The 23,835-nt window shown below is 42.1% G+C and overlaps 3 protein-coding genes across 3 annotated transcripts in view; all 3 read right to left on the bottom strand.

The window, feature by feature from the left end:
- The window catches only part of LOC145423547 (uncharacterized), a 170,516-nt gene that overhangs the window by 136,431 nt on the left and 10,250 nt on the right, over positions 1-23,835 (bottom strand). The window lies entirely within an intron of this gene.
- LOC113014869 (uncharacterized) lies at positions 87-5,090 on the bottom strand. The gene is made up of 8 exons (XM_080299420.1): positions 4,830-5,090; positions 4,467-4,721; positions 4,135-4,383; positions 3,746-4,003; positions 1,808-2,110; positions 1,445-1,714; positions 1,240-1,323; positions 87-1,117 (listed from the first exon to the last, which is right to left on the bottom strand). Exons 1-8 carry the CDS (start codon positions 5,054-5,056, stop codon positions 1,051-1,053), a joined length of 1,713 nt encoding a protein of 570 aa, XP_080155546.1. The 5' UTR covers positions 5,057-5,090; the 3' UTR covers positions 87-1,050.
- Positions 5,088-23,366, bottom strand: LOC145419386 (uncharacterized). The gene is made up of 14 exons (XM_080293484.1): positions 22,976-23,366; positions 21,213-22,836; positions 20,382-20,639; positions 19,697-20,131; positions 16,870-17,066; positions 15,470-15,646; positions 10,824-10,958; positions 9,969-10,142; positions 7,898-8,065; positions 7,052-7,216; positions 6,225-6,359; positions 5,392-5,538; positions 5,169-5,173; positions 5,088-5,093 (listed from the first exon to the last, which is right to left on the bottom strand). The coding sequence occupies exons 1-14, from the start codon at positions 23,364-23,366 to the stop codon at positions 5,088-5,090; spliced, it is 4,017 nt and encodes a 1,338-aa protein (XP_080149610.1).

The following is a 23,835-nucleotide window of genomic DNA, read 5'->3' as shown; positions in this document are numbered from 1 at the left end:
AGAGCAGGGCGACCAAAAGTATTTATCACGATATACATTTGAAAATTTGCGATAACGATATAACTGATGATATAATTGACACTAGACAAAATAATTTACAACTTTATTAGTGTAAAACAAAAAAAACCAATGTATTTTCACTTAAACAAGCAGCTGTTTTTTTTAATGTGCATTAAAAGTTATATAATATATAATAATATAATAAAAATTTAACAGTGCAAATGCAAATTCCTCGCTGACAGTTTAACCAAAAGGCATTTCCAGTGGAAAATGGCCGACAGATCCTGAGCATAATCATGTATACTATGTACAAAACTTAAAAAGAGGTTACACACACAATACGGTAATATTATGTTGAAGCACAGCACGTATCACTCCGCGAGGCTCCGCCTACGATAGCCGTAACGCTCCGACAATCCATCAAGCGGTGCGGCTTCGTAGCTTAGCAAAGTCGTACTAAAACATTTGACAGATTTTCAAGCGCCGTGTACATAAAATCGTTTCGATGTCAGTAAACACAACCAGAGTTCATACATAAGGCCCACGGAAGTATAAGAACCTATAACCTATCTGGTTATAGGTTCCATTGGAAAGAGATGATTGTGAGAACTTGTTCATTATTTGTTCAATGAACAATTCAGCTGTTACACGTTTCAGTATCTGTTTGTATTTCGTGGAATCAACATTTGTGTGCGAGTACACAAAAATCAGTACAGTTATTGCAAAAGTACCAAAAATAAACTAAGCCGACTCACAACTGTACAATAAAACTGTTACAGCCTCATTTTGTTTTTACACTAATTGAAAACATTTTAATCACAATAATACAACCTGATGTGTAAATATTGGGATGACCACTAGATGGCTTCAGATCTCCATAAAATAAAAATCCGCAGAAACATGAGACGTGCTCGTTTCTATTTCTATTATTGCTCTTGTATATTACAGATTAGTATGATGCAATTGTGAGAGTTTTTACTGAGACCATAAAACTACATCTCCCTGATGATGACGACCATGACGACGATGTTAAAGATGATGGCGAGCGCTTCACCAGATCTCAAACTGCGTGTGCTCCTTGAAGGCTGCTCTGTGCACGATGTTGTTGCTGAAGAGTCTAGAAAGAGACCAAAGCAGAGAGCAGACGTCACTCACACAGAACAACATGAATCCACGTGAGCTCAGGCTGTGAATGATTCCTCTCAGAGTCTGAGAAGAAACTCCTTCATGTTGGCTCACCGCACACAGTGGATGGAGGGGTTGATGGAGAGCAGCTGCAGTAACACATCGGTCGAAGCATCAGTGATCTGATTGTGACTCAGACTGTAACACAAACACAACATGTGGCTCTAACTGATCGCTGCACATTATATTACTGTAGTGTGTGTGAACAGGCTGATGGTTGTTGGTGCCTCCCACAGGAGGATCAGTGTGTGACACTCACTCTAGGACTTGGACTTTGTGCAGATGTGTGATGAGAGGGAGCAGCAGCTGGTCAGTGAGCTGACAGTGACTGAGGTCCAGCTCTGTCAGCCCTTCACACGAGTCCAGCATCTGGACCAAAGCCCCGCAGACCCTCTGATCCAGCGTGCTGTGACTGAGATCCAGCTCTCCACCCAGGGCTGTACACAGGGACACCGCCCGCCTCACTGCGTCCCTCTCACTGTTCACAGGAACCAGAGACAGCAGCTGGAGGAGGACAGTGTTACTGACTCTAAACAGGACAAACAGAGAAACTGTCAGGATGCATCAACACCAGCGTGAACAAGGTTCTCTCTGGTTCAGACTCTTCGGTGGTCTTTCCCACCTGAGGCGGACCCTGTGGAGGACAGGAAACAGCAGGTCCAGCACGCTGTCCTCCACCTCACAGTCTCGCAGGTCCAGCTGTGTGTCCCGGCTGCCCTGTGTCAGGATGGTGGAGACGGCCCTGCAGTCATCAGCAGTCAGACTCAGAGGCTCAGTCTGATCCTCCTCCGGTAGCTCCACACAGGAGGAGCAGGACAGATCCAAGCTGTGCTGCAGAGTCCTCAGCAGGCCTGACGCTGCCTCCTGCTGGACGTCACAGGCAGCACAGCAGTGGATGAACCTCAGCAGCTGGTTCCTGTCAACACTGGAAAGAAACGCATGGAGACAGAAAATCTCAAATGATAGATGCTGCAAACAAACTGCTGGCTCCAATAAAATGTGTTGATCTTTAAAACTAAAGGATTTTAAGAACAGCATCTATGAACTAGCAGCAGACACATTATTGTAATTAGATGTTGGATTTATGCACAGCACTCATGTTATTAAGACAAAGTCACACTGAGCCCAGTTTCCCTGCTTGGGCTGATTGTGCAGGTGGATGTTAACAGATAACAGCTTTAAATGAATAAGGACTCTGTTCATCTGGTAACTCGTTGTTCATAATTTACTGCATTTATCAGATTAAAAGCATCATTTGTCAGCAGTGATGAAGAGTAAATGTCTCCTTTGTGTCCAGGAAGCCACAGAAACACAGCATGTAGCAGATTATTTTAATGGGTCCAGTTCAAATGTGTCTGCAGACAAACTTGTGATTTGCAGCCTTCAGCTTGTTGTTCGAGCAGCTGATAAAAGTAGCCCAGGAGGTGTAATGACAACACTTGATAATAACTATAATTAATACAATTAAATTGTTAATTCGACCAATTTTAATTCACTAAGATTAAAATGACAATAACGCTGATGATACCATTTGGTAAAACCACAAATGAGACACACAAATCAGAAGCAACAAGTCAGAGGCTGCAGTTTGGGAAACACTGAAGACCACCAGAAATGTTTGGGCCTCATTTGTAAACGAAATGATTTCCAATAATATATTTTAAACAATTATCTGTATAATTAATGAGAAATTGCAAAGCTGACATTTGTAAACTTTGTAAATAATTCATGAATATTGTGTGACATCTAAAAACAGGACGGCTAATGCTAAGCTGCAGTGTGTTCAGCGATAAGTCGGCCCTTGGGTGTAAATAAAAAAAATGAAACTTTTGATTAGTCTGAATTTCTTTGTTGTTTAGTAAAGTTTGTGTTGGATTAAAATACAACAAACGGCTCTCACTGTTGCCATGACAGCGGGCTAATGCTAAAGAAAAGCGTGTGTGACTCTCTGAGACTAAACAACAGTCGGGGGCGGGGCATCTGTGATGAAACCCTCGATGATAAGTAGTGAAATAAACATCTGGTCATCATTAAAGAACACATACCATAGTGAGAACATGTTGTTTGTGTCATCAGAGTGTAATTATCGTCTCTTTCCAACTATGATATATAAGATAGGAAGCTTCACCACATTGTTGTTCGTACATGTCGCCACTATGAGCGCCACTATCAGCGGCTCTGGGATTCTTTTCCAGGAAAACTGAACTCAAAGCCGTCTTCAAACCAGCTTACTGTCTGTAAACATCAACATGAACCAGTTACTGTTTGATCCTGTTTCCTGTTCTGTGTTTGCTACGGTGACCCTGGGTTGTTAGACAGGCGCCCACTAATAAAATGTGTTATTGTTGCTGTTGTTGTTATTATTACTGCTCTACCTTTAAATGATGTTCACTCTGCCTGCTGTTTGAAACTTTCCTTGTAGTTTCTTGTTCAACTGTTCACGTAATCTGTTCCACACTAACAGTAAAATGTTAGCTTGTTTTTGAAGCATTATGTTACAATAAAGTGTGTTGTTCAGCAATCACACAGTGCAGCACAGAAACGAGCTCTAATATCTGACCTGAGACGAGAAACGCTGTCCAGCATGAGCAGGATGGACTCTACTCCCCCTGCTGGTATGGAGGTCCACAGCAGGTTCAGTCTGACTCCGTCTCCGTGTCTGAGGATGAAGATCAGAGCAGCACAGTCCACTGAGTCCAGCTGTCTGCAGCTCAGGCTGATCACATGACCGAGTGACCTCAGCAAACTGGGAACAGCGTGACTGTCGTGAGCTCTGTAGAGCTCTCTGATGGAGCTCATCACAAAGCTGGGACTGGGCCTGAAAACAAAGAGTTTATTTCCAACTTTGTTTAAAGGATCCATGAAGTGCTGATTAAAGATGAGACAGCATTTCAAATCCTCCTGATTAATCAGCAGAAACTGTGTAAAAGATCAAACCACATTCAGCACCTTTTAAACACAATCCTGTCCAGAAAGGGAAGCAGACGTGTGGTCTCCTCCTGTAAGAACAGGTTCTTCCTCAGGTCCACAGTGATGGTCTGAGCCGACGGCTGCTGCAGCAGATAGTGAAGCAGCTCCCAGCTCAGGCAGCAGGAGGTCAGGTCTCCACCAACCTTACTCAAGAAGGACAACGTCAAGTCCTTGTCCTGGGTTTCATGGAGGAGAGACAGGAGCTGCTGGAAGCTCTCTTCACTCAGTCTGCAGAGATCATCAATATAAAATAAGCTTTGAAGTAAAAATCGACATTTTATTTGTCCTGTGATGTTCAGAAAGACATTTACTTGACTGTCAGAGGACCATGATGGAGCAGCAGTGCAATGAGACCCTGAGCAGGGATGCAGGTCTCAGTCAGGTCTAACCGTCCGACTGTCCAGTATCTCAGCAGGGAAGCCAAACTACTGACGGCCCTCAACAATACTCTGTGTGATGGTCGGGCTTTCTTAGGCACAAGAGAAAGCTCTTCAACAGCCAGCCGACGGGCCGCTCTGCCTCTTCTTACCCACTGAGACAGCAGCAAGGACATGTCGATGGAAAGCCTGAAGAACGAAGAGACGAAAGAGCAGAAATGATGAACACCAAGAACTAAAGATTCACATAGAAATGATGTTAGAAGAGCAGGAGAGAGTCATGGTTTCACTTCCTGCCTCAGACTGTGTAGTTGTGTTGTGTGTCTGAAGAGCAGAGCGCCTCCTCTGGCAGACATCTTGCTGGGTGTGAGGATGAGATCCACTTTAGAGCCGCACAGTTTGAGAACTCTCCCCACAGACCAGCAGCTTTTCCTGTGTAACGCTCCTGTTAGCAGCAGCTGGAAGCCCAGCAGCTGCAGCAGAGACTCCAGCTGCTGGGCCTCCTCTCTGGATCTTACAGACATGGATGTGCACACACTCTGGAAGAACTCTGGATCACAGCTGGAACACAGCGAAGATGGGATCAGAGAACATGCTGGAAACGTTCTGCAAATGAAACCATCACGACTTATTTACCTGAGCTGTGAGATAAAAGGCAGACACTGCAGCAAACTCCTCACTTCACTCTCTTCATGTGAGCAGCCTGTCAGCTCCACTTGTTTCTTCTCTGGTTGGAGTTTCAGCAGCTCCAGGAGGATGGAGGTCTTTCTCTCTGAGAGGTTTATGGACCAGACTGCAGGAGCTGACTGGAAAACTGGCTGTAATGATGGAAGGACACTCAGACCTGTTTCAGTCTCACAGTCCTTCACATGGGAGCACAGATCCAGCAGGAAGTCACTCTGATATTTGTCATTGTAATGAGAATGAAGAGGGAATGTCTGATATGTGCACACTGATGCTAACAGCTCCAGGATCTTCTCTCCTGTCTGCTGCTCTCTCTCTGCTGCTGCACAGAACAGACTCACAAAGAACATCACTGCTTCATCAGGATCTGAACACCAATCAACACTGTAACAATAAGAAGGAAACATTTAGAGATGATTTGATGTGAGCTGCATAAAAACAGCCACACACTGCTGATGGACTCCATCTGGTCCATGTTTCCTGTACATAATGACGCTCCATGTTAAATATAACATAAACGAGGGAAACATATCATCTCAGTTGCAGCACATAACTAATTTATTAATCCTCATAAAAACAAGAAAACACAAATATTTTAGAAATTTGTCAAAATTCCACTTTTAGAAGCTTCTTTAAATCAAGAAGAGACGGTAAAAACTTTACTTTAAGATTAAATGAATAGAAAAGTTGTTTTCTGCTTTCTTTGTAAAGTAACTATATACTATGTGTATACTGCATGTGGTGAACGCATGTTCTCCATCAAAACTCTTCACTAAGCTTCTGAATACAATCTGACTTACCTGAGCTGTGAGATAAAAGGCAGACACTGCAGCAAACTCCTCACTTCACTCTCTTCATGTGAGCAGCCTGTCAGCTCCACTTGTTTCTTCTCTGGTTGGAGTTTCAGCAGCTCCAGGAGGATGGAGGTCTTTCTCTCTGAGAGGTCTATGGACCAGACTGCAGGAGCTGACTGGAAAACTGGCTGTAATGATGGAAGGACACTCAGACCTGTTTTAGTCTCATAAGAGTACAGGTCCAGGAGGAAGTCACACCATTTCTCTTTAAGAGGACTGTTTTTGTATGTGCACACTGATGCTAACAGCTCCAGGATCTTCTCTCCTGTCTGCTGCTCTCTCTCTGCTGCTGCACAGAACAGACTCACAAAGAACATCACTGCTTCATCAGGATCTGAACACCCATCATATGTAACACTGTAACAATAAGAAGGAAACATTTAGAGATGATTTGATGTGAGCTGCATAAAAACAGCCACACACTGCTGATGGACTCCATCTGGTCCATGTTTCCTGTACATAATGACGCTCCATGTTAAATATAACATAAACGAGGGAAACATATCATCTCAGTTGCAGCACATAACTAATTTATTAATCCTCATAAAAACAAGAAAACACAAATATTTTAGAAATTTGTCAAAATTCCACTTTTAGAAGCTTCTTTAAATCAAGAAGAGACGGTAAAAACTTTACTTTAAGATTAAATGAATAGAAAAGTTGTTTTCTGCTTTCTTTGTAAAGTAACTATATACTATGTGTATACTGCATGTGGTGAACGCATGTTCTCCATCAAAACTCTTCACTAAGCTTCTGAATACAATCTGACTTACCTGAGCTGTGAGATAAAAGGCAGACACTGCAGCAAACTCCTCACTTCACTCTCTTCATGTGAGCAGCCTGTCAGCTCCACTTGTTTCTTCTCTGGTTGGAGTTTCAGCAGCTCCAGGAGGATGGAGGTCTTTCTCTCTGAGAGGTCTATGGACCAGACTGCAGGAGCTGACTGGAAAACTGGCTGTAATGATGGAAGGACACTCACACCTGTTTTAGTCTCACAGTCCTTCACATGGGAGTACAGATCCAACAGGAAGTCTCTCTGATAATGATTGTCCATGTATCTCTCATGAAGAGGGAATGTCTGATATGTGCACACTGATGCTAACAGCTCCAGGATCTTCTCTCCTGTCTGCTGCTCTCTCTCTGCTGCTGCACAGAACAGACTCACAAAGAACCTGATTTCACCATCTTGAGTCTCCAAATAAACACTGGAACAATAAGAAGGAAACATTTAGAGATGATTTGATGTGAGCTGCATAAAAACAGCCACACACTGCTGATGGACCATCTGGTCCATGTTTCCTGTACATAATGACGCTCCATGTTAAATATAACATAAACGAGGGAAACATATCATCTCAGTTGCAGCACATAACTAATTTATTAATCCTCATAAAAACAAGAAAACACAAATATTTTAGAAATTTGTCAAAATTCCACTTTTAGAAGCTTCTTTAAATCAAGAAGAGACGGTAAAAACTTTACTTTAAGATTAAATGAATAGAAAAGTTGTTTTCTGCTTTCTTTGTAAAGTAACTATATACTATGTGTATACTGCATGTGGTGAACGCATGTTCTCCATCAAAACTCTTCACTAAGCTTCTGAATACAATCTGACTTACCTGAGCTGTGAGATAAAAGGCAGACACTGCAGCAAACTCCTCACTTCACTCTCTTCATGTGAGCAGCCTCTCAGCTCCACTTGTTTCTTCTCTGGTTGGAGTTTCAGCAGCTCCAGGAGGATGGAGGTCTTTCTCTCTGAGAGGTCTATGGACCAGACTGCAGGAGCTGACTGGAAAACTGGCTGTAATGATGGAAGGACACTCACACCTGTTTTAGTCTCACAGTCCTTCACATGGGAGCACAGATCCAACAGGAAGTTAATCTGATCATCATCATCATAGAAGTAGCTCTCATGAAGAGGGAATGTCTGATATGTGCACACTGATGCTAACAGCTCCAGGATCTTCTCTCCTGTCTGCTGCTCTCTCTCTGCTGCTGCACAGAACAGATTCCCAAAGAACATCACTGCTTCATCAGGATCTAAGCACCAATCATATGTAACACTGTAACAATAAGAAGGAAACATTTAGAGATGATTTGATGTGAGCTGCATAAAAACAGCCACACACTGCTGATGGACTCCATCTTGTATATAATGAAAGTCCATTTAAAGCCATCTTCCATCAGAGCAGCTGAACAGTGTTCTTAGACAGTTACTGACTCACAACACAAACACTCAGCCTGTGTGTGAAATCACTGCGTTCTGAACTGTAACTGTTATTTTGTTCGCTGTCTGACTTTAGAGAGTCAAACACTAAACATCAACAATGCAGACACACACAGAGGGGAACAACAACATCTACAACAGCAGCTTCACCTGCTGCTCACATCACACACCTCTCTGCTGTCTGACATCTTCATCTGCTCACTATAGAGCTGCTACCACCATCATCATCATCATGCTCAGTAAAACAAAGTCAGAGATAAAGTCCAGCTTCATGTAACTCATTCATTTACTGAGTTACGTCACTGAAGGACTCGTTGAGTTTGCTTTCATGCTGTTTCCATGGCGATGATGGATTCAGGTGTAAAGGATGTTTCTGGCATGTGTGCACTCCAACACTCTGCAGCAGGAGCTCAGTCACATGATCCTATCAAATATAAATCTAACCTTTCTGATGAGAACTGTCAGGTTTTGTATTGTTGATTGTCATTTATGCTTAGAAATATCTACTTATATATGCTTAGAGTTTTATAATTAGTTGTAGATTGGTAGAGGTTTGATCCTTAATAGTCTGCAAACTTTGTGTGCACACCTACATCCTGGGAGCGTGGGAGAGGTCGTACCTTGTCTTTATGTTTTATGGCAGGATAAACGTGGCTGTGTCTGTTTTAGGCTAAGTGCCGTTTGTTTAGATGAACTGCTGGACTTCCAGACCAGCAGGTTTAGGGAAGTCATTTATGGGGTCACACTCTGACCCCACACACACACACGCACACGCACACGCACACGCACACACACACACACACACACACGTTACTCTTTGTGTGTATGTAGACGTCGTATGTTAATGACCCTATGCATATTCATGTAACCTCAATAAAAGAGCAGTGTTACGGGGGAACGGACGAGAGCAACTGGGGTCAAGCGAAGGAACGGCGTTTGTCCGGTTCTCTCCCGTGCACGAGAAACATGAAGAACTTTGCCTACTTCGTGTCTTGCTTGCTGTGTAATTATATTGTCTTCAACGTTCCTGCAAATAGGTTCAAGCTACAAACCTATCACAGTGCACTCCAACACTCTGCAGCAGGAGCTCAGTCACATGATCCTATCAAATATAAATCTAACCTTTCTGATCAGAACGTCTTTATTCTAGATGCTGATAAGCATTAAAAGTCGTCTGATATTTATAGAAAATATGAAACTTCATAGCAACAAACAGCTGAACACGTCAGTGAAACACAGGGATGGACTGAGAACGTTTCCCTCTGAAATATGACAGAGTCTGAATACATTTATAACATGATCCATGTAGATGAGGTCAAACATATGATGCTGATGACAAACAAGCAGCACAAGACAAAATCATCACTTTACAATTCATGGAGCTTCAAATATTTCCATCACTTATTTTCACAGCACATCTTCTCTTACAGATATTTGACTCATGTGAAGAGCATGTTATTTACCTGAGCTGTGAGATAAAAGGCAGACACTGCAGCAAACTCCTCACTTCACTCTCTTCATGTGAGCAGCCTCTCAGCTCCACTTGTTTCTTCTCTGGTTGGAGTTTCAGCAGCTCCAGGAGGATGGAGGTCTTTCTCTCTGAGAGGTCTATGGACCAGACTGCAGGAGCTGACTGGAAAACTGGCTGTAATGATGGAAGGACACTCAGACCTGTTTTAGTCTCACAGTCCTTCACATGGGAGTACAGATCCAACAGGAAGTCACTCTGATATTGCTTCAGATCATCATAGAAGTATCTCTCATGAAGAGGGAATGTCTGATATGTGCACACTGATGCTAACAGCTCCAGGATCTTCTCTCCTGTCTGCTGCTCTCTCTCTGCTGCTGCACAGAACAGACTCACAAAGATCCTGATTTCACCATCTTGAGTCTCCAAATAAACACTGGAACAATAAGAAGGAAACATTCAGAGATGATTTGATGTGAGCTGCATAAAAACAGCCACACACTGCTGATGGACCATCTGGTCCATGTTTCCTGTACATAATGACGCTCCATGTTAAATATAACATAAACGAGGGAAACATATCATCTCAGTTGCAGCACATAACTAATTTATTAATCCTCATAAAAACAAGAAAACACAAATATTTTAGAAATTTGTCAAAATTCCACTTTTAGAAGCTTCTTTAAATCAAGAAGAGACGGTAAAAACTTTACTTTAAGATTAAATGAATAGAAAAGTTGTTTTCTGCTTTCTTTGTAAAGTAACTATATACTATGTGTATACTGCATGTGGTGAACGCATGTTCTCCATCAAAACTCTTCACTAAGCTTCTGAATACAATCTGACTTACCTGAGCTGTGAGATAAAAGGCAGACACTGCAGCAAACTCCTCACTTCACTCTCTTCATGTGAGCAGCCTGTCAGCTCCACTTGTTTCTTCTCTGGTTGGAGTTTCAGCAGCTCCAGGAGGATGGAGGTCTTTCTCTCTGAGAGGTCTATGGACCAGACTGCAGGAGCTGACTGGAAAACTGGCTGTAATGATGGAAGGACACTCAGACCTGTTTTAGTCTCATAAGAGTACAGGTCCAGGAGGAAGTCACACCATTTCTCTTTAAGAGGACTGTTTTTGTATCTGCACACTGATGCTAACAGCTCCAGGATCTTCTCTCCTGTCTGCTGCTCTCTCTCTGCTGCTGCACAGAACAGACTCACAAAGATCCTCGTTCGGTCTTCATCTGATGTCTCAGCATCAACTCTGCAACAATAAGAAGGAAACATTCAGTGATGATTTGATGTGAGCTGCATTGAAACAACCACACACTGCTGACACACTTTGCAATGTTTGTGAGTTTAATCTGGATCTTTGCTGATTTTCTGTCTTCAGTAAAATGAAACTTTGATAAAAATCAGAGTCTGTTTATTTCTTTGGAAGTCAGCAAACTCATAAATTGAGCAGAGGATCAAATAATTATGTCACTGCTGTAAAAAGGTAGAACACTGTGAGAACAGCTGTAATACAGTGTTGTATTATTCATGTACGTCGGAGTATTTGGAGAGTTTAGATTTTATATTTGCTATGGTCACTGAATCCTGGTGTTTCTTGGTTTAATGCAGTAACGTCTGTTTTCTACAATGTTTCTATGACAGGAAATGCTGTTTGCGTTGGATTCTCTATGATGAAGGAGATGGCGAGCCACCTCTGAACCTCATCACCTCCTTAGCCTGAGCAGCTGCTCTGAGCTTTCACTGTGCCAGACGAGGAGGCCACGCCCCCTTTTCCAGCCTCCACCTGAGTTCACCTGTGTGAAAGCACAGCACCAAACAGCTTAGCTGCTGTGTTTCACTCAGGAGCACTTTGGAAGTGAACCTGACTGGACGTCTTTACTAAAACTGACTGACTACAAACCAGAGGAGCCAACGACAGAACTTCCAAACTCTTCAACATCCCAGAGACACTTTCCTGCATCATCAGGTGACTCCTTGTGATGAGGGAGCAGCTAAAGTAGCCTTGATCGCTTCAATATCAACAATGTGTTCGTGCTGTTTACACTCGTCTGTGACGCTGTGTGAAATATTCACTAGTGTTTTGTGATCATTCACATTTGATAGAAGAAGTTTGAGTACATTGAAGTTACAGCTCTGAGTGGCTCCAGCTGCTCAGTGAGTCTCTTCCTCTCTTAAAGCCTCAAACTCACACTCTGGCCCTGCTCATTTAATATTCTGCAAACCTTCAGTGAGTTATGTTTGCACTGTGTGATCAATATTTGTATGTTCTGTATCACTTTGTGCGTTTTTCCTTTTCCTGTCATGAAGACAGCTCAGACCTGCTGGCGTCTCCAGGTCCTGCTGAGCTTTCAGGTTATGTGATAAATGCTTTGGAAGTCATGGATGGGCCTCACTTTAGATCAGCTCACACAACATACAGTGGGGCAAAAAAGTATTTAGTCAGCCACCGATTGTGCAAGTTCCCCCACCTAGAATGATGACAGAGGTCAGTAATTTGCACCAGAGGTACACTTCAACTGTGAGAGACAGAATGTGAAAAAAAAATCCATGAATCCACATGGTAGGATTTGTAAAGAATTTATTGGTAAATCAGGGTGGAAAATAAGTATTTGGTCAATAACAAAAATACAACTCAATACTTTGTAACATAACCTTTGTTGGCAATAACAGAGGTCAAACGTTTACTATAGGTCTTTACCAGGTTTGCACACACAGTAGCTGGTATTTTGGCCCATTCCTCCATGCAGATCTTCTCGAGAGCAGTGATGTTTTGGGGCTGTCGCCGAGCAACACGGACTTTCAACTCCCGCCACAGATTTTCTATGGGGTTGAGGTCTGGAGACTGGCTAGGCCACTCCAGGACTTTCAAATGCTTCTTACGGAGCCACTCCTTTGTTGCCCGGGCGGTGTGTTTTGGATCATTGTCATGTTGGAAGACCCAGCCTCATTTCATCTTCAAAGTTCTCACTGATGGAAGGAGGTTTTGGCTCAAAATCTCACGATACATGGCCCCATTCATTCTGTCCTTAACACGGATCAGTCGTCCTGTCCCCTTGGCAGAAAAACAGCCCCATAGCATGATGTTTCCACCCCCATGCTTCACAGTAGGTATGGTGTTCTTGGGATGCGACTCAGTATTCTTCTTCCTCCAAACACGACGAGTTGAGTTTATACCAAAAAGTTCTACTTTGGTTTCATCTGACCACATGACATTCTCCCAATCCTCTGCTGTATCATCCATGTGCTCTCTGGCAAACTTCAGACGGGCCTGGACATGCACTGGCTTCAGCAGCGGAACACGTCTGGCACTGCGGGATTTGATTCCCTGCCGTTGTAGTGTGTTACTGATGGTGACCTTTGTTACTTTGGTCCCAGCTCTCTGCAGGTCATTCACCAGGTCCCCCCGTGTGGTTCTGGGATCTTTGCTCACCGTTCTCATGATCATTTTGACCCCACGGGATGAGATCTTGCGTGGAGCCCCAGATCGAGGGAGATTATCAGTGGTCTTGTATGTCTTCCATTTTCTGATGATTGCTCCCACAGTTGATTTTTTCACACCAAGCTGCTTGCCTATTGTAGATTCACTCTTCCCAGTCTGGTGCAGGTCTACAATACTTTTCCTGGTGTCCTTCGAAAGCTCTTTGGTCTTGGCCATGGCGGAGTTTGGAGTCTGACTGTTTGAGGCTGTGGGCAGGTGTCTTTTATACAGATGATGAGTTCAAACAGGTGCCATTCATACAGGTAACGAGTGGGGGACAGAAAAGCTTCTTACAGAAGACGTTACAGGTCTGTGAGAGCCAGAGATTTTCCATGTTTGAGGTGACCAAATACTTATTTTCCACCCTGATTTACGAATAAATTCTTTACAAATCCTACCATGTGGATTCATGGATTTTTTTTCACATTCTGTCTCTCACAGTTGAAGTGTACCTCTGGTGCAAATTACTGACCTCTGTCATCATTTTAAGTGGGGGAACTTGCACAATCGGTGGCTGACTAAATACTTTTTTGCCCCACTGTACTTCACTAACAACCAGTAACTGTCTGGATTAACTCAGGAATATCTGTAACACATGTACAACTTTATAAAGTGTTCGTCCATCATTGGAAAAGTATCAGACTGCTGTCATTGAACATGTTATATTTGAGCCTCTTCAGCAAAACTTCATCATGTGTATCCATGTTTATGAACGACATACTGAGGAGGAGCAATGCTTCATAAATGATGAAACAAGTATTAACTAACACTAATGCTGAAGAGTGTGCAGCTGTTATAAAGTGTTAGCAGCAAAACACTAAACATCAACAATACAGAAACACACAGAGGGGAACAACAACATCTACAACAGCAGCTTCACCTGCTGCTCACATCACACACGTGGAAATCACATATTTACCAACATTTTACAGTTAATTCATTTAGATTAAGATTTGTTTACACTGAAAATTAGACTCAATTAATATTTTCTGGTTCAGAAAAGTCTTAAACACAAAGATTTACATGTTAGTGGCCACGTTGAGCCTCCTGTCAGTGTTTAGTTTCACCAGACTAGCTCTCTGTACCTGGCTATATCACCATGGTAACAGATGCTGAACACAGCCTGGTGTAGATCAGGTTATGTTCAGTGTCAGATTAAAATCAGCTGTAAGTGACACATTTTCTCTGAGTCTTTTATGTCCAGTCTGCTCTGAGCTGGAGCTCATGATAACATGAACGTCACTTTGATGTGGTGACAAACTCCTTCACCAGATTGTGTGTCAGAGCTGAATGCAGCGAGTAACCTTTCATGTTTAAGTGGATCGAGGTCAAAGTGTCACAGCTGTCAGCTTACAAATAAACTGCAGCACAGAGCGCTCACACACATTCATTCATTGACATGTTAATGATTGCTACCAGCATCGCTTAGTCTCCTTTGATGCAGCAACAGTGTTGCCTGTGTTGTTATAGTTACATATTGTTTATAGCTCTGTGTCACCTGTTAATGTAACAATATTTCTTATTAATGGAGGTGAAATCAGTGGGTCTACTTTGTGTGGAAGAAGACAGAAATAACGTATGAATGGTCGTTGTGTGGATGTGGAGAAGAGAGGCCCCAAATGCAGGCTGAAGCTGAACATCCTGGATGACTCAAACGGTTTCCCTCTGCAGTGACAGCTGCTTGATGCTGTTTTGTTTTAAAGCCCATCAGAAACACATAAATACCTTAACAGTACAACTTTTATTAATATTTGTAATGAAGCTTTTTTTCCCAGGAGGTCTTAGTGATGCTGTAAATGTCACTAAGTGCAGTTTTATTCTCACAGACAAACTGTCACATGTTAAAAAACTGTTGAAGGTAAACGTTACAAATTTGTGGACTCATTTCTATAAACTGGCTTCAATCAAGCAGCAACTAAATTGTCAAATAGAGCTAAAATATTTTCATGAATTATTTTCAGCACTCATTTATTGACAGACAGACTTTATTGTGTGAAGAGCGTGTCGTGTACCTGAGCTGTGAGATAAAAGGCAGACACTGCAGCAAACTCCTCACTTCACTCTCTTCATGTGAGCAGCCTGTCAGCTCCACTTGTTTCTTCTCTGGTTGGAGTTTCAGCAGCTCCAGGAGGATGGAGGTCTTTCTCTCTGAGAGGTCTATGGAGCAGACTGCAGGAGCTGACTGGAAAACTGGCTGTAATGATGGAAGGACACTCACACCTGTTTTAGTCTCACAGTCCTTCACATGGGAGCACAGATCCAACAGGAAGTTAATCTGATATTGCTTCAGATAATCATCATCCATGTATCTCTCATGAAGAGGGAATGTCTGATATGTGCACACTGATGCTAACAGCTCCAGGATCTTCTCTCCTTTCTGCTGCTCTCTCTCTGCTGCTGCACAGAACAGACTCACAAAGATCCTGACTGCTTCATGGAGACGTGACCTCAGAGGAAAAACACTACAACAATAAGAAGGAAACATTCAGAGATGATTTGATGTGAGCTGCATAAAAACAGCCACACACTGCTGATGGACTCCATCTTGTATATAATGAAAGTCCATCTTAAAGCCATCTTCCATCAGAGCAGCTGAACAGTGTTCTTAGACAGTTACTGACTCACAACACAAACACTCAGCCTGTGTGTGAAATCACTGCGTTCTGAACTGTAACTGTTATTTTGTTCGCTGTCTGACTTTAGAGAGTCAAACACTAAACATCAACAATACAGAAACACACAGAGGGGAACAACAACATCTACAACAGCAGCTTCACCTGCTGCTCACATCACACACCTCTCTGCTGTCTGACATCTTCATCTGCTCACTATAGAGCTGCTACCACCATCATCATCATCATGCTCAGTAAAACAAAGTCAGAGATAAAGTCCAGCTTCATGTAACTCATTCATTTACTGAGTTACGTCACTGAAGGACTCGTTGAGTTTGCTTTCATGCTGTTTCCATGGCGATGATGGATTCAGGTGTAAAGGGTGTTTCTGGCATGTGTGCACTCCAACACTCTGCAGCAGGAGCTCAGTCACATGATCCTATCAAATATAAATCTAACCTTTCTGATCAGAACGTCTTTATTCTAGATGCTGATAAGCATTAAAAGTCGTCTGATATTTATAGACAATATGAAACTTCATAGCAACAAACAGCTGAACACGTCAGTGAAACACAGGGATGGACTGAGAACGTTTCCCTCTGAAATATGACAGAGTCTGAATACATTTATAACATGATCCATGTAGATGAGGTCAAACATATGATGCTGATGACAAACAAGCAGCACAAGACAAAATCATCACTTTACAATTCATGGAGCTTCAAATATTTCCATCACTTATTTTCACAGCACATCTTCTCTTACAGATATTTGACTCATGTGAAGAGCATGTTATTTACCTGAGCTGTGAGATAAAAGGCAGACACTGCAGCAAAATCCTCAATTCACTCTCTTCATGTGAGCAGCCTGTCAGCTCCACTTGTTTCTTCTCTGGTTGGAGTTTCAGCAGCTCCAGGAGGATGGAGGTCTTTCTCTCTGAGAGGTCTATGGACCAGACTGCAGGAGCTGACTGGAAAACTGGCTGTAATGATGGAAGGACACTCACACCTGTTTCAGTCTCATAAGAGTACAGATCCAGGAGGAAGTCACACCATTTCTCTTTAAGAGGACTGTTTTTGTATGTGCACACTGATGCTAACGGCTCCAGGATCTTCTCTCCTGTCTGCTGCTCTCTCTCTGCTGCTGCACAGAACAGACTCACAAAGATCCTCGTTCGGTCTTCATCTGATGTCTCAGCATCAACTCTGCAACAATAAGAAGGAAACATTCAGTGATGATTTGATGTGAGCTGCATTGAAACAACCACACACTGCTGACACACTTTGCAATGTTTGTGAGTTTAATCTGGATCTTTGCTGATTTTCTGTCTTCAGTAAAATGAAACTTTGATAAAAATCAGAGTCTGTTTATTTCTTTGGAAGTCAGCAAACTCATAAATTGAGCAGAGGATCAAATAATTATGTCACTGCTGTAAAAAGGTAGAACACTGTGAGAACAGCTGTAATACAGTGTTGTATTATTCATGTACGTCGGAGTATTTGGAGAGTTTAGATTTTATATTTGCTATGGTCACTGAATCCTGGTATTTCTTGGTTTAATGCAGTAACGTCTGTTTTCTACAATGTTTATATGACAGGAAATGCTGTTTGCGTTGGATTCTCTATTATGAAGGAGATGGCGAGCCACCTCTGAACCTCATCACCTCCTTAGCCTGAGCAGCTGCTCTGAGTTTTCACTGTGCCAGACGAGGAGGCCACGCCCCCTTTTCCAGCCTTCACCTGAGCTCACCTGTGTGAAAGCACAGCACCAAACAGCTTAGCTGCTGTGTTTCACTCAGGAGCACTTTGGAAGTGAACCTGACTGGACGTCTTTACTAAAACTGACTGACTACAAACCAGAGGAGCCAACGACAGAACTTCCAAACTCTTCAACATCCCAGAGACACTTTGCTGCATCATCAGGTGACTCCTTGTGATGAGGGAGCAGCTAAAGTAGCCTTGATCACTTCAATATCAACACTGTGTTCGTGCTGTTTACACTCGTCTGTGACGCTGTGTGAAATATTCACTAGTGTTTTGTGATCATTCACATTTGATTTGATAGAAGAAGTTTCAGGACATTGAAGTTACAGCTCTGAGTGGCTCCAGCTGCTCAGTGAGTCTCTTCCTCTCTTAAAGCCTCAAACTCACACTCTGGCCCTGCTCATTTAATATTCTGCAAACCTTCAGTGAGTTATGTTTGCACTGTGTGATCAATATTTGTATGTTCTGTATCACTTTGTGCGTTTTCCTTTTCCTGTCATGAAGACAGCTCAGACCTGCTGGCGTCTCCAGGTCCTGCTGAGCTTTCAGGTTATGTGATAAATGCTTTGGAAGTCATGGATGGGCCTCACTTTAGACCAGCTCACACAACATACTTCACTAACAACCAGTAACTGTCTGAATTAACTCAGGAATATCTGTAACACATGTACAACTTTATAAAGTGTTCATCCATCATTGGAAAAGTATCAGACTGCTGTCATTGAACATGTTATATTTGAGCCTCTTCAGCAAAACTTCATCATGTGTATCCATGATTATGAACGACATACTGAGGAGGAGCAATGCTTCATAAATGATGAAACAAGTATTAACTAACACTAATGCTGAAGAGTGTGCAGCTGTTATAAAGTGTTAGCAGCAAAACACTAAACATCAACAATACAGAAACACACAGAGGGGAACAACAACATCTACAACAGCAGCTTCACCTGCTGCTCACATCACACACGTGGAAATCACATATTTACCAACATTTTACAGTTAATTCATTTAGATTAAGATTTGTTTACACTGAAAATTAGACTCAATTAATATTTTCTGGTTCAGAAAAGTCTTAAACACAAAGATTCACATGTTAGTGGCCACGTTGAGCCTCCTGTCAGTGTTTAGTTTCACCAGACTAGCTCTCTGTACCTGGCTATATCACCATGGTAACAGATGCTGAACACAGCCTGGTGTAGATCAGGTTATGTTCAGTGTCAGATTAAAATCAGCTGTAAGTGACACATTTTCTCTGAGTCTTTTATGTCCAGTCTGCTCTGAGCTGGAGCTCATGATAACATGAACGTCACTTTGATGTGGTGACAAACTCCTTCACCAGATTGTGTGTCAGAGCTGAATGCAGCGAGTAACCTTTCATGTTTAAGTGGATCGAGGTCAAAGTGTCACAGCTGTCAGCTTACAAATAAACTGCAGCACAGAGCGCTCACACACATTCATTCATTCACATGTTAATGATTGCAACCAGCATCGCTTAGTCTCCTTTGATGCAGCAACAGTGTTGCCTGTGTTGCTATAGTTACATATTGTTTATAGCTCTGTGTCACCTGTTAATGTAACAATATTTCTTATTAATGGAGGTGAAATCAGTGGGTCTACTTTGTGTGGAAGAAGACAGAAATAACGTATGAATGGTCGTTGTGTGGATGTGGAGAAGAGAGGCCCCAAATGCAGGCTGAAGCTGAACATCCTGGATGACTCAAACTGTTTCCCTCTGCAGTGACAGCTGCTTGATGCTGTTTTGTTTTAAAGCCCATCAGAAACACATAAATACCTTAACAGTACAACTTTTATTAATATTTGTAATGAAGCTTTTTTTACCAGGAGGTCTTAGTGATGCTGTAAATGTCACTAAGTGCAGTTTTATTCTCACAGACAAACTGTCACATGTTAAAAAACTGTTGAAGGTAAACGTTACAAATTTGTGGACTCATTTCTATAAACTGGCTTTAATCAAGCAGCAACTAAATTGTCAAATAGAGCTAAAATATTTTCATAATTATTTTCAGCACTCATTTATTGTTAGACAGACATTATCATGTGTTATTTACCTGAGCTGTGAGATAAAAGGCAGACACTGCAGCAAACTCCTCACTTCACTCTCTTCATGTGAGCAGCCTCTCAGCTCCACTTGTTTCTTCTCTGGTTGGAGTTTCAGCAGCTCCAGGAGGATGGAGGTCTTTCTCTCTGAGAGGTCTATGGACCAGACTGCAGGAGCTGACTGGAAAACTGGCTGTAATGATGGAAGGACACTCAGACCTGTTTTAGTCTCACAGTCCTTCACATGGGAGTACAGATCCAACAGGAAGTCACTCTGATATTTGTCATTGTAATGAGAATGAAGAGGGAATGTCTGATAAGAGCAGACTGATGATAGCATGTTGAGGATCTTCTCTCCTGTCCTCTGTTGTCTATCTGCTGCTACAATGAAGAGATTCATCAACAACTCAGTTTGATCTGAGAGATTTCCTGATGACTGACAGAAACTGGAAGAAAGAAAAGGAAACACGATGTGATGATTTGATCTGAGCACAACAAACAGAAACAAGCAGCACTGATACCGTCCTAGATTTGTCTCAGATAAATATCTCCAGCATTAAAAGTACATTAAAGACATAAGGTCAGTACTACAGTTGGTTCAATTATTTCTATAAAGTAACTCAACTGGATTTTAAACCACAATTGAAGATCACATGAAAACATTGAGTGTTTAATAAGTAAAACCAAAGAGCATACCTGAGTGAGTGGATGTGGGGTAAATGGTGTAAGAGGAACGAGCTCGCACTTTGACAGACTCTGTGATCACAGTGAAGGCAGACTTTCACCTTCCTCTTCCTCTTCTGCAGGACTCTCACAGCTCGGTCATACAGTTGTGTTTCACTGTTGACTGGGAGGTGCAGCTGATTCTCAGTGAAGTCAAGTAAACTCACGTAATCCACGTCCCCATCAGTCAGAAGAGAAATGGTCCACAGCTGGCGTGACAAGGAGTCACTCCTACAGTTGGAAGGTTGGTAGAGAACTTCATTAGTTCACATGTAATCAGCTGCTGAGAACTATTATTATATTATATATGATTATTTATTATTATTATTATATTATTATAGTCTATTTGTGTAGATTCATGCTGAAACTGAAGAACCATGTTCACTTTTTTCATGCAAAACTCCTAATTTGTGCAAAGCTGCCAGAGGCTTACAAGTTAAATGTGCTTCAACTGAGACTGAAAACGTCTTAAATAAGTAATAAAATCTCTCATTCAAATGACAAAAGTCCAGGTAAAAGTTAGTTAGCATTCTGGGATCCCCTCACCTGGATTATTATGTATGCATCAAGACTTAAGAATAATGTTACCAAATACCTAAAGACTACGTACAAACTTTCTGCTGTCTACAACTCACTGGAAACATGATGAAACAAAGCTGAAACAAATCCTTCTCACTACTATGTTTTCATTTTTCACTTTAAGAAAAACACATACTGCTCTAAATCACTGAATGCTTTACATTTAAAACATTAAAAACAGATGTACAGAACCCTTTAACTTCAGATCTAAATGTTCTCACTTACCTTTGAAGTTTGCTGAGGCATCCCAGCAAAGGCCTCATTCCCTGTTTTGATACTGTTGTATCCTCCAGGTTCAGCTCTATTTTCCTCTCCTGACTCTGGCTGATAACATAGGCCAGAACACAGCAATGCTGAGGATCAAGAGTCTCTCCACTCGCATCAATACAGTAGTCCAGTTTATCCAGGAGGCAGAGGCAGGCATCAGGTGACTGAGACTCATAGAGGCATTGACATAAGAACATTAAGTCCATTTCACAGTCTTCACTGTCACTACAACCTACAAAGGTGGTCACCAAGTGTTTGAAGAACCAGTCAGACGTGTCTCTGAGCTGCTGAGGAGGAAGGAGACCTTCTAACAAATCAGTGTTCTTCTCATTCAACAGTCCACACAGGAAAGGGACCAAGTGTTTCATGTGTTTGCTGCCCTGAACCAGACACTGCTGTAGAACACATCTGGTCTTCTCTGGATCCTTTAAGACCCACAGAGCTGCAAAAAACTCCTGAACCGTGTAGTGGAGAAAGGCACACAAGGGTTTCCTCACAGTTGGGCCGATTTGAATCAGAAGCTTGCTCAAAATGGCCGAATTAGCACAGCTGTCTAGCTTGGGCAGTGATGTTAGGCTCACATTTTTCCCTTCTGTTGCACAAAAAGCTGCCTGAGATAAAGACAGTATTGCATCCCATTTAGTGCTTTCATTTTCAGGTGTCTTGGAAACATTTCTCTGATTGCAGAAATGGAGGATATTGAGGTATATTTCAGTAACTGTGCAGGGATGTGGAGAGAAATCTGAGCCCTCAAAGCTAAAGCAGGCGACCACCATCAGGGCGTACATGGGGACGTGGCAAAGAGAGAATAACTCCAGGTTACACAAGACTTTGTTGAGGTGGTTCTCACTCAGATTCTTGGATAAGTACTCTCTGATGCCCTGCTCACTGAAGCCTTTCACTTCCACTCTGAGACAGTCCCAATCCAACAGGAAGTCTGCTGACTCCACCTCTGGTCTGCAGGTGATGATGATCTTTGCTTCGGGTAGAAGGGTCTTCTGTATGAGCTTAAACACCACAGATGTAGAGCCAACATCTGTAAATCCATCAAAAATGATGGTAACACTGTCAGCATTATCCTTTATGTCCTCTAAGACCTCATCTTTGCCTTTATCTGGTTCACAGAACACACTGAAGAGAAGATCCTCCAGTTTATGGACCTCTGTGATGTTGGGTGCTTCTCTCATATCAAAGTAGAACATGTAATCTAGATCCTTGTTATCTTTCTCTGACCACAGTTTCAACATCTGATGGACCACAGCTGTTTTCCCAGTTCCAGGTTTTCCTACCAAAAGGATTTTTCTTTCATATGTTTTCAGCAGTTCACTGGGAGAGGTTCCATGTTTGTCCTCAGGTATGTAGGCCTTGAGTTTTTTAGTGCGAACCTTCCTGCTTTTCTTGATCTTTGACTTTTTTATTTTGGATGGTGAAGCCTGTCCTGGTGTGTCTAACACAAGTGAAGTGTAGGACAAAGACGTCTCCTTGTTGAACAGGACTGCTTTACTTTGGATCCATGATCTTTCTGAAATCTTTCGAGCTTCTGATTTCAGCTTTTCTTGGTATCTGTGACACGGTTTAGGGCCTGAAAGAAAAGAGGTGTGGGAGAAATTAATTAAAAATTTATTTAGGGATTTAACTCATGTGTCACTGAACAGCACAGCATTATAAAAGAGTGTGATCACGAGAAATCTTGCCACAGACTTCAGTTTGTTTAAAAATACCTTGTAAATCTGTTACATCCATGTTGGTGTCATCCTTGAAGGAAAAGCAGCTGATCCAACAGTTCGGGTCAAATTTGTCTCGTGAAGAGGAATCTGATGCTGTAATTTCCAGAAAAGATGGCGGCCTTTCTGTTCTTCTCTTTCTTGTTATGTCAATAATCCTGAGAAACTCATAGCAGGCTGCGTCCCCCTTTTTTATGACACGGTTCACAATCTCTCTGGTTTTGTCAAAGTCGTCACCCGCTGTCTTTATTTTACTGACTTCTTCCTCTGAGAAAACTTCTTTCTGGTAGAGATGCTCTACAATCACAGTGAGCCCCTTTAATGTTCCCACCAGTTTGTGCTTGGCCCTCCTGACGTACTGCACAGCGGACTGAGATGTACAAGCCATGTTTCCTTTATTTCCTGGGTTTCTGTTGAAAAAAATGTGGATTTAAACAAAATGTAATTCATTTCAAAGATTCAGACTAATATATAATTTTGATGTTGCTCCTGTTCCTAGCATTGCTAGGCTTTGTTTTAAATTGATGTGTCAAGTGTGTTTATAATTTATCCTCAGTCTTTGACTTTTAGTTTTTTCAGCATTCTGGTTTTTGATTTTATTTTCTTGTCTTCTTTAAATGTTTTTTTCTTTATTATTTTGCAATTGACAGCGCCACCACTCTCTTGGTGGCGCTGTCACTTGGTGTTCGCTCGTTCTGCGGTAGAGTATCACTTCCTGTTCCTGCTGAACCACAGTGGTGTTTCTGAGTAGCTTATCTGCTTAGCAATTTAATTAAAAACTTTTAGATACATTTTTTTCATAGTATAATCTTCGCGTGCTTCATCCGAAGCACACTTTCTGTGTACTCACTACCTGA

The sequence above is a fragment of the Astatotilapia calliptera genome, chromosome 3, assembly GCF_964374335.1.
Source record: "Astatotilapia calliptera chromosome 3, fAstCal68.1, whole genome shotgun sequence".
NCBI classification, from domain to species: Eukaryota; Metazoa; Chordata; class Actinopteri; order Cichliformes; family Cichlidae; genus Astatotilapia; species Astatotilapia calliptera.
Note: the sequence above shows the minus strand (reverse complement) of the source record. Positions and strands in the feature narration are given on the sequence as shown.

What these genes read in the sequence shown, in the direction of transcription:
- LOC113014869 (XM_080299420.1), bottom strand. Translation starts at nt 5,056, where the DNA reads ATGTCTGTAAGATCCAGAGAGGAGGCCCAGCAGCTGGAGTCTCTGCTG. An exon ending in GACAGGATTGTGTTTAAAAG is followed by an intron (nt 4,004 to 4,134) that starts GTGCTGAATGTG and finishes CTTTGTTTTCAG; the next exon opens with GCCCAGTCCCAGCTTTGTGA. An exon ending in CACAAAGTCCAAGTCCTAGA is followed by an intron (nt 1,324 to 1,444) that starts GTGAGTGTCACA and finishes TTTGTGTTACAG; the next exon opens with TCTGAGTCACAATCAGATCA.
- LOC145419386 (XM_080293484.1), bottom strand. Translation starts at nt 23,366, where the DNA reads ATGGCTTGTACATCTCAGTCCGCTGTGCAGTACGTCAGGAGGGCCAAG. An exon ending in CCCCACATCCACTCACTCAG is followed by an intron (nt 20,132 to 20,381) that starts GTATGCTCTTTG and finishes TCTTTCTTCCAG; the next exon opens with TTTCTGTCAGTCATCAGGAA. An exon ending in CTCTTATGAGACTAAAACAG is followed by an intron (nt 5,539 to 6,224) that starts GTCTGAGTGTCC and finishes TGTTCTGTGCAG; the next exon opens with CAGCAGAGAGAGAGCAGCAG.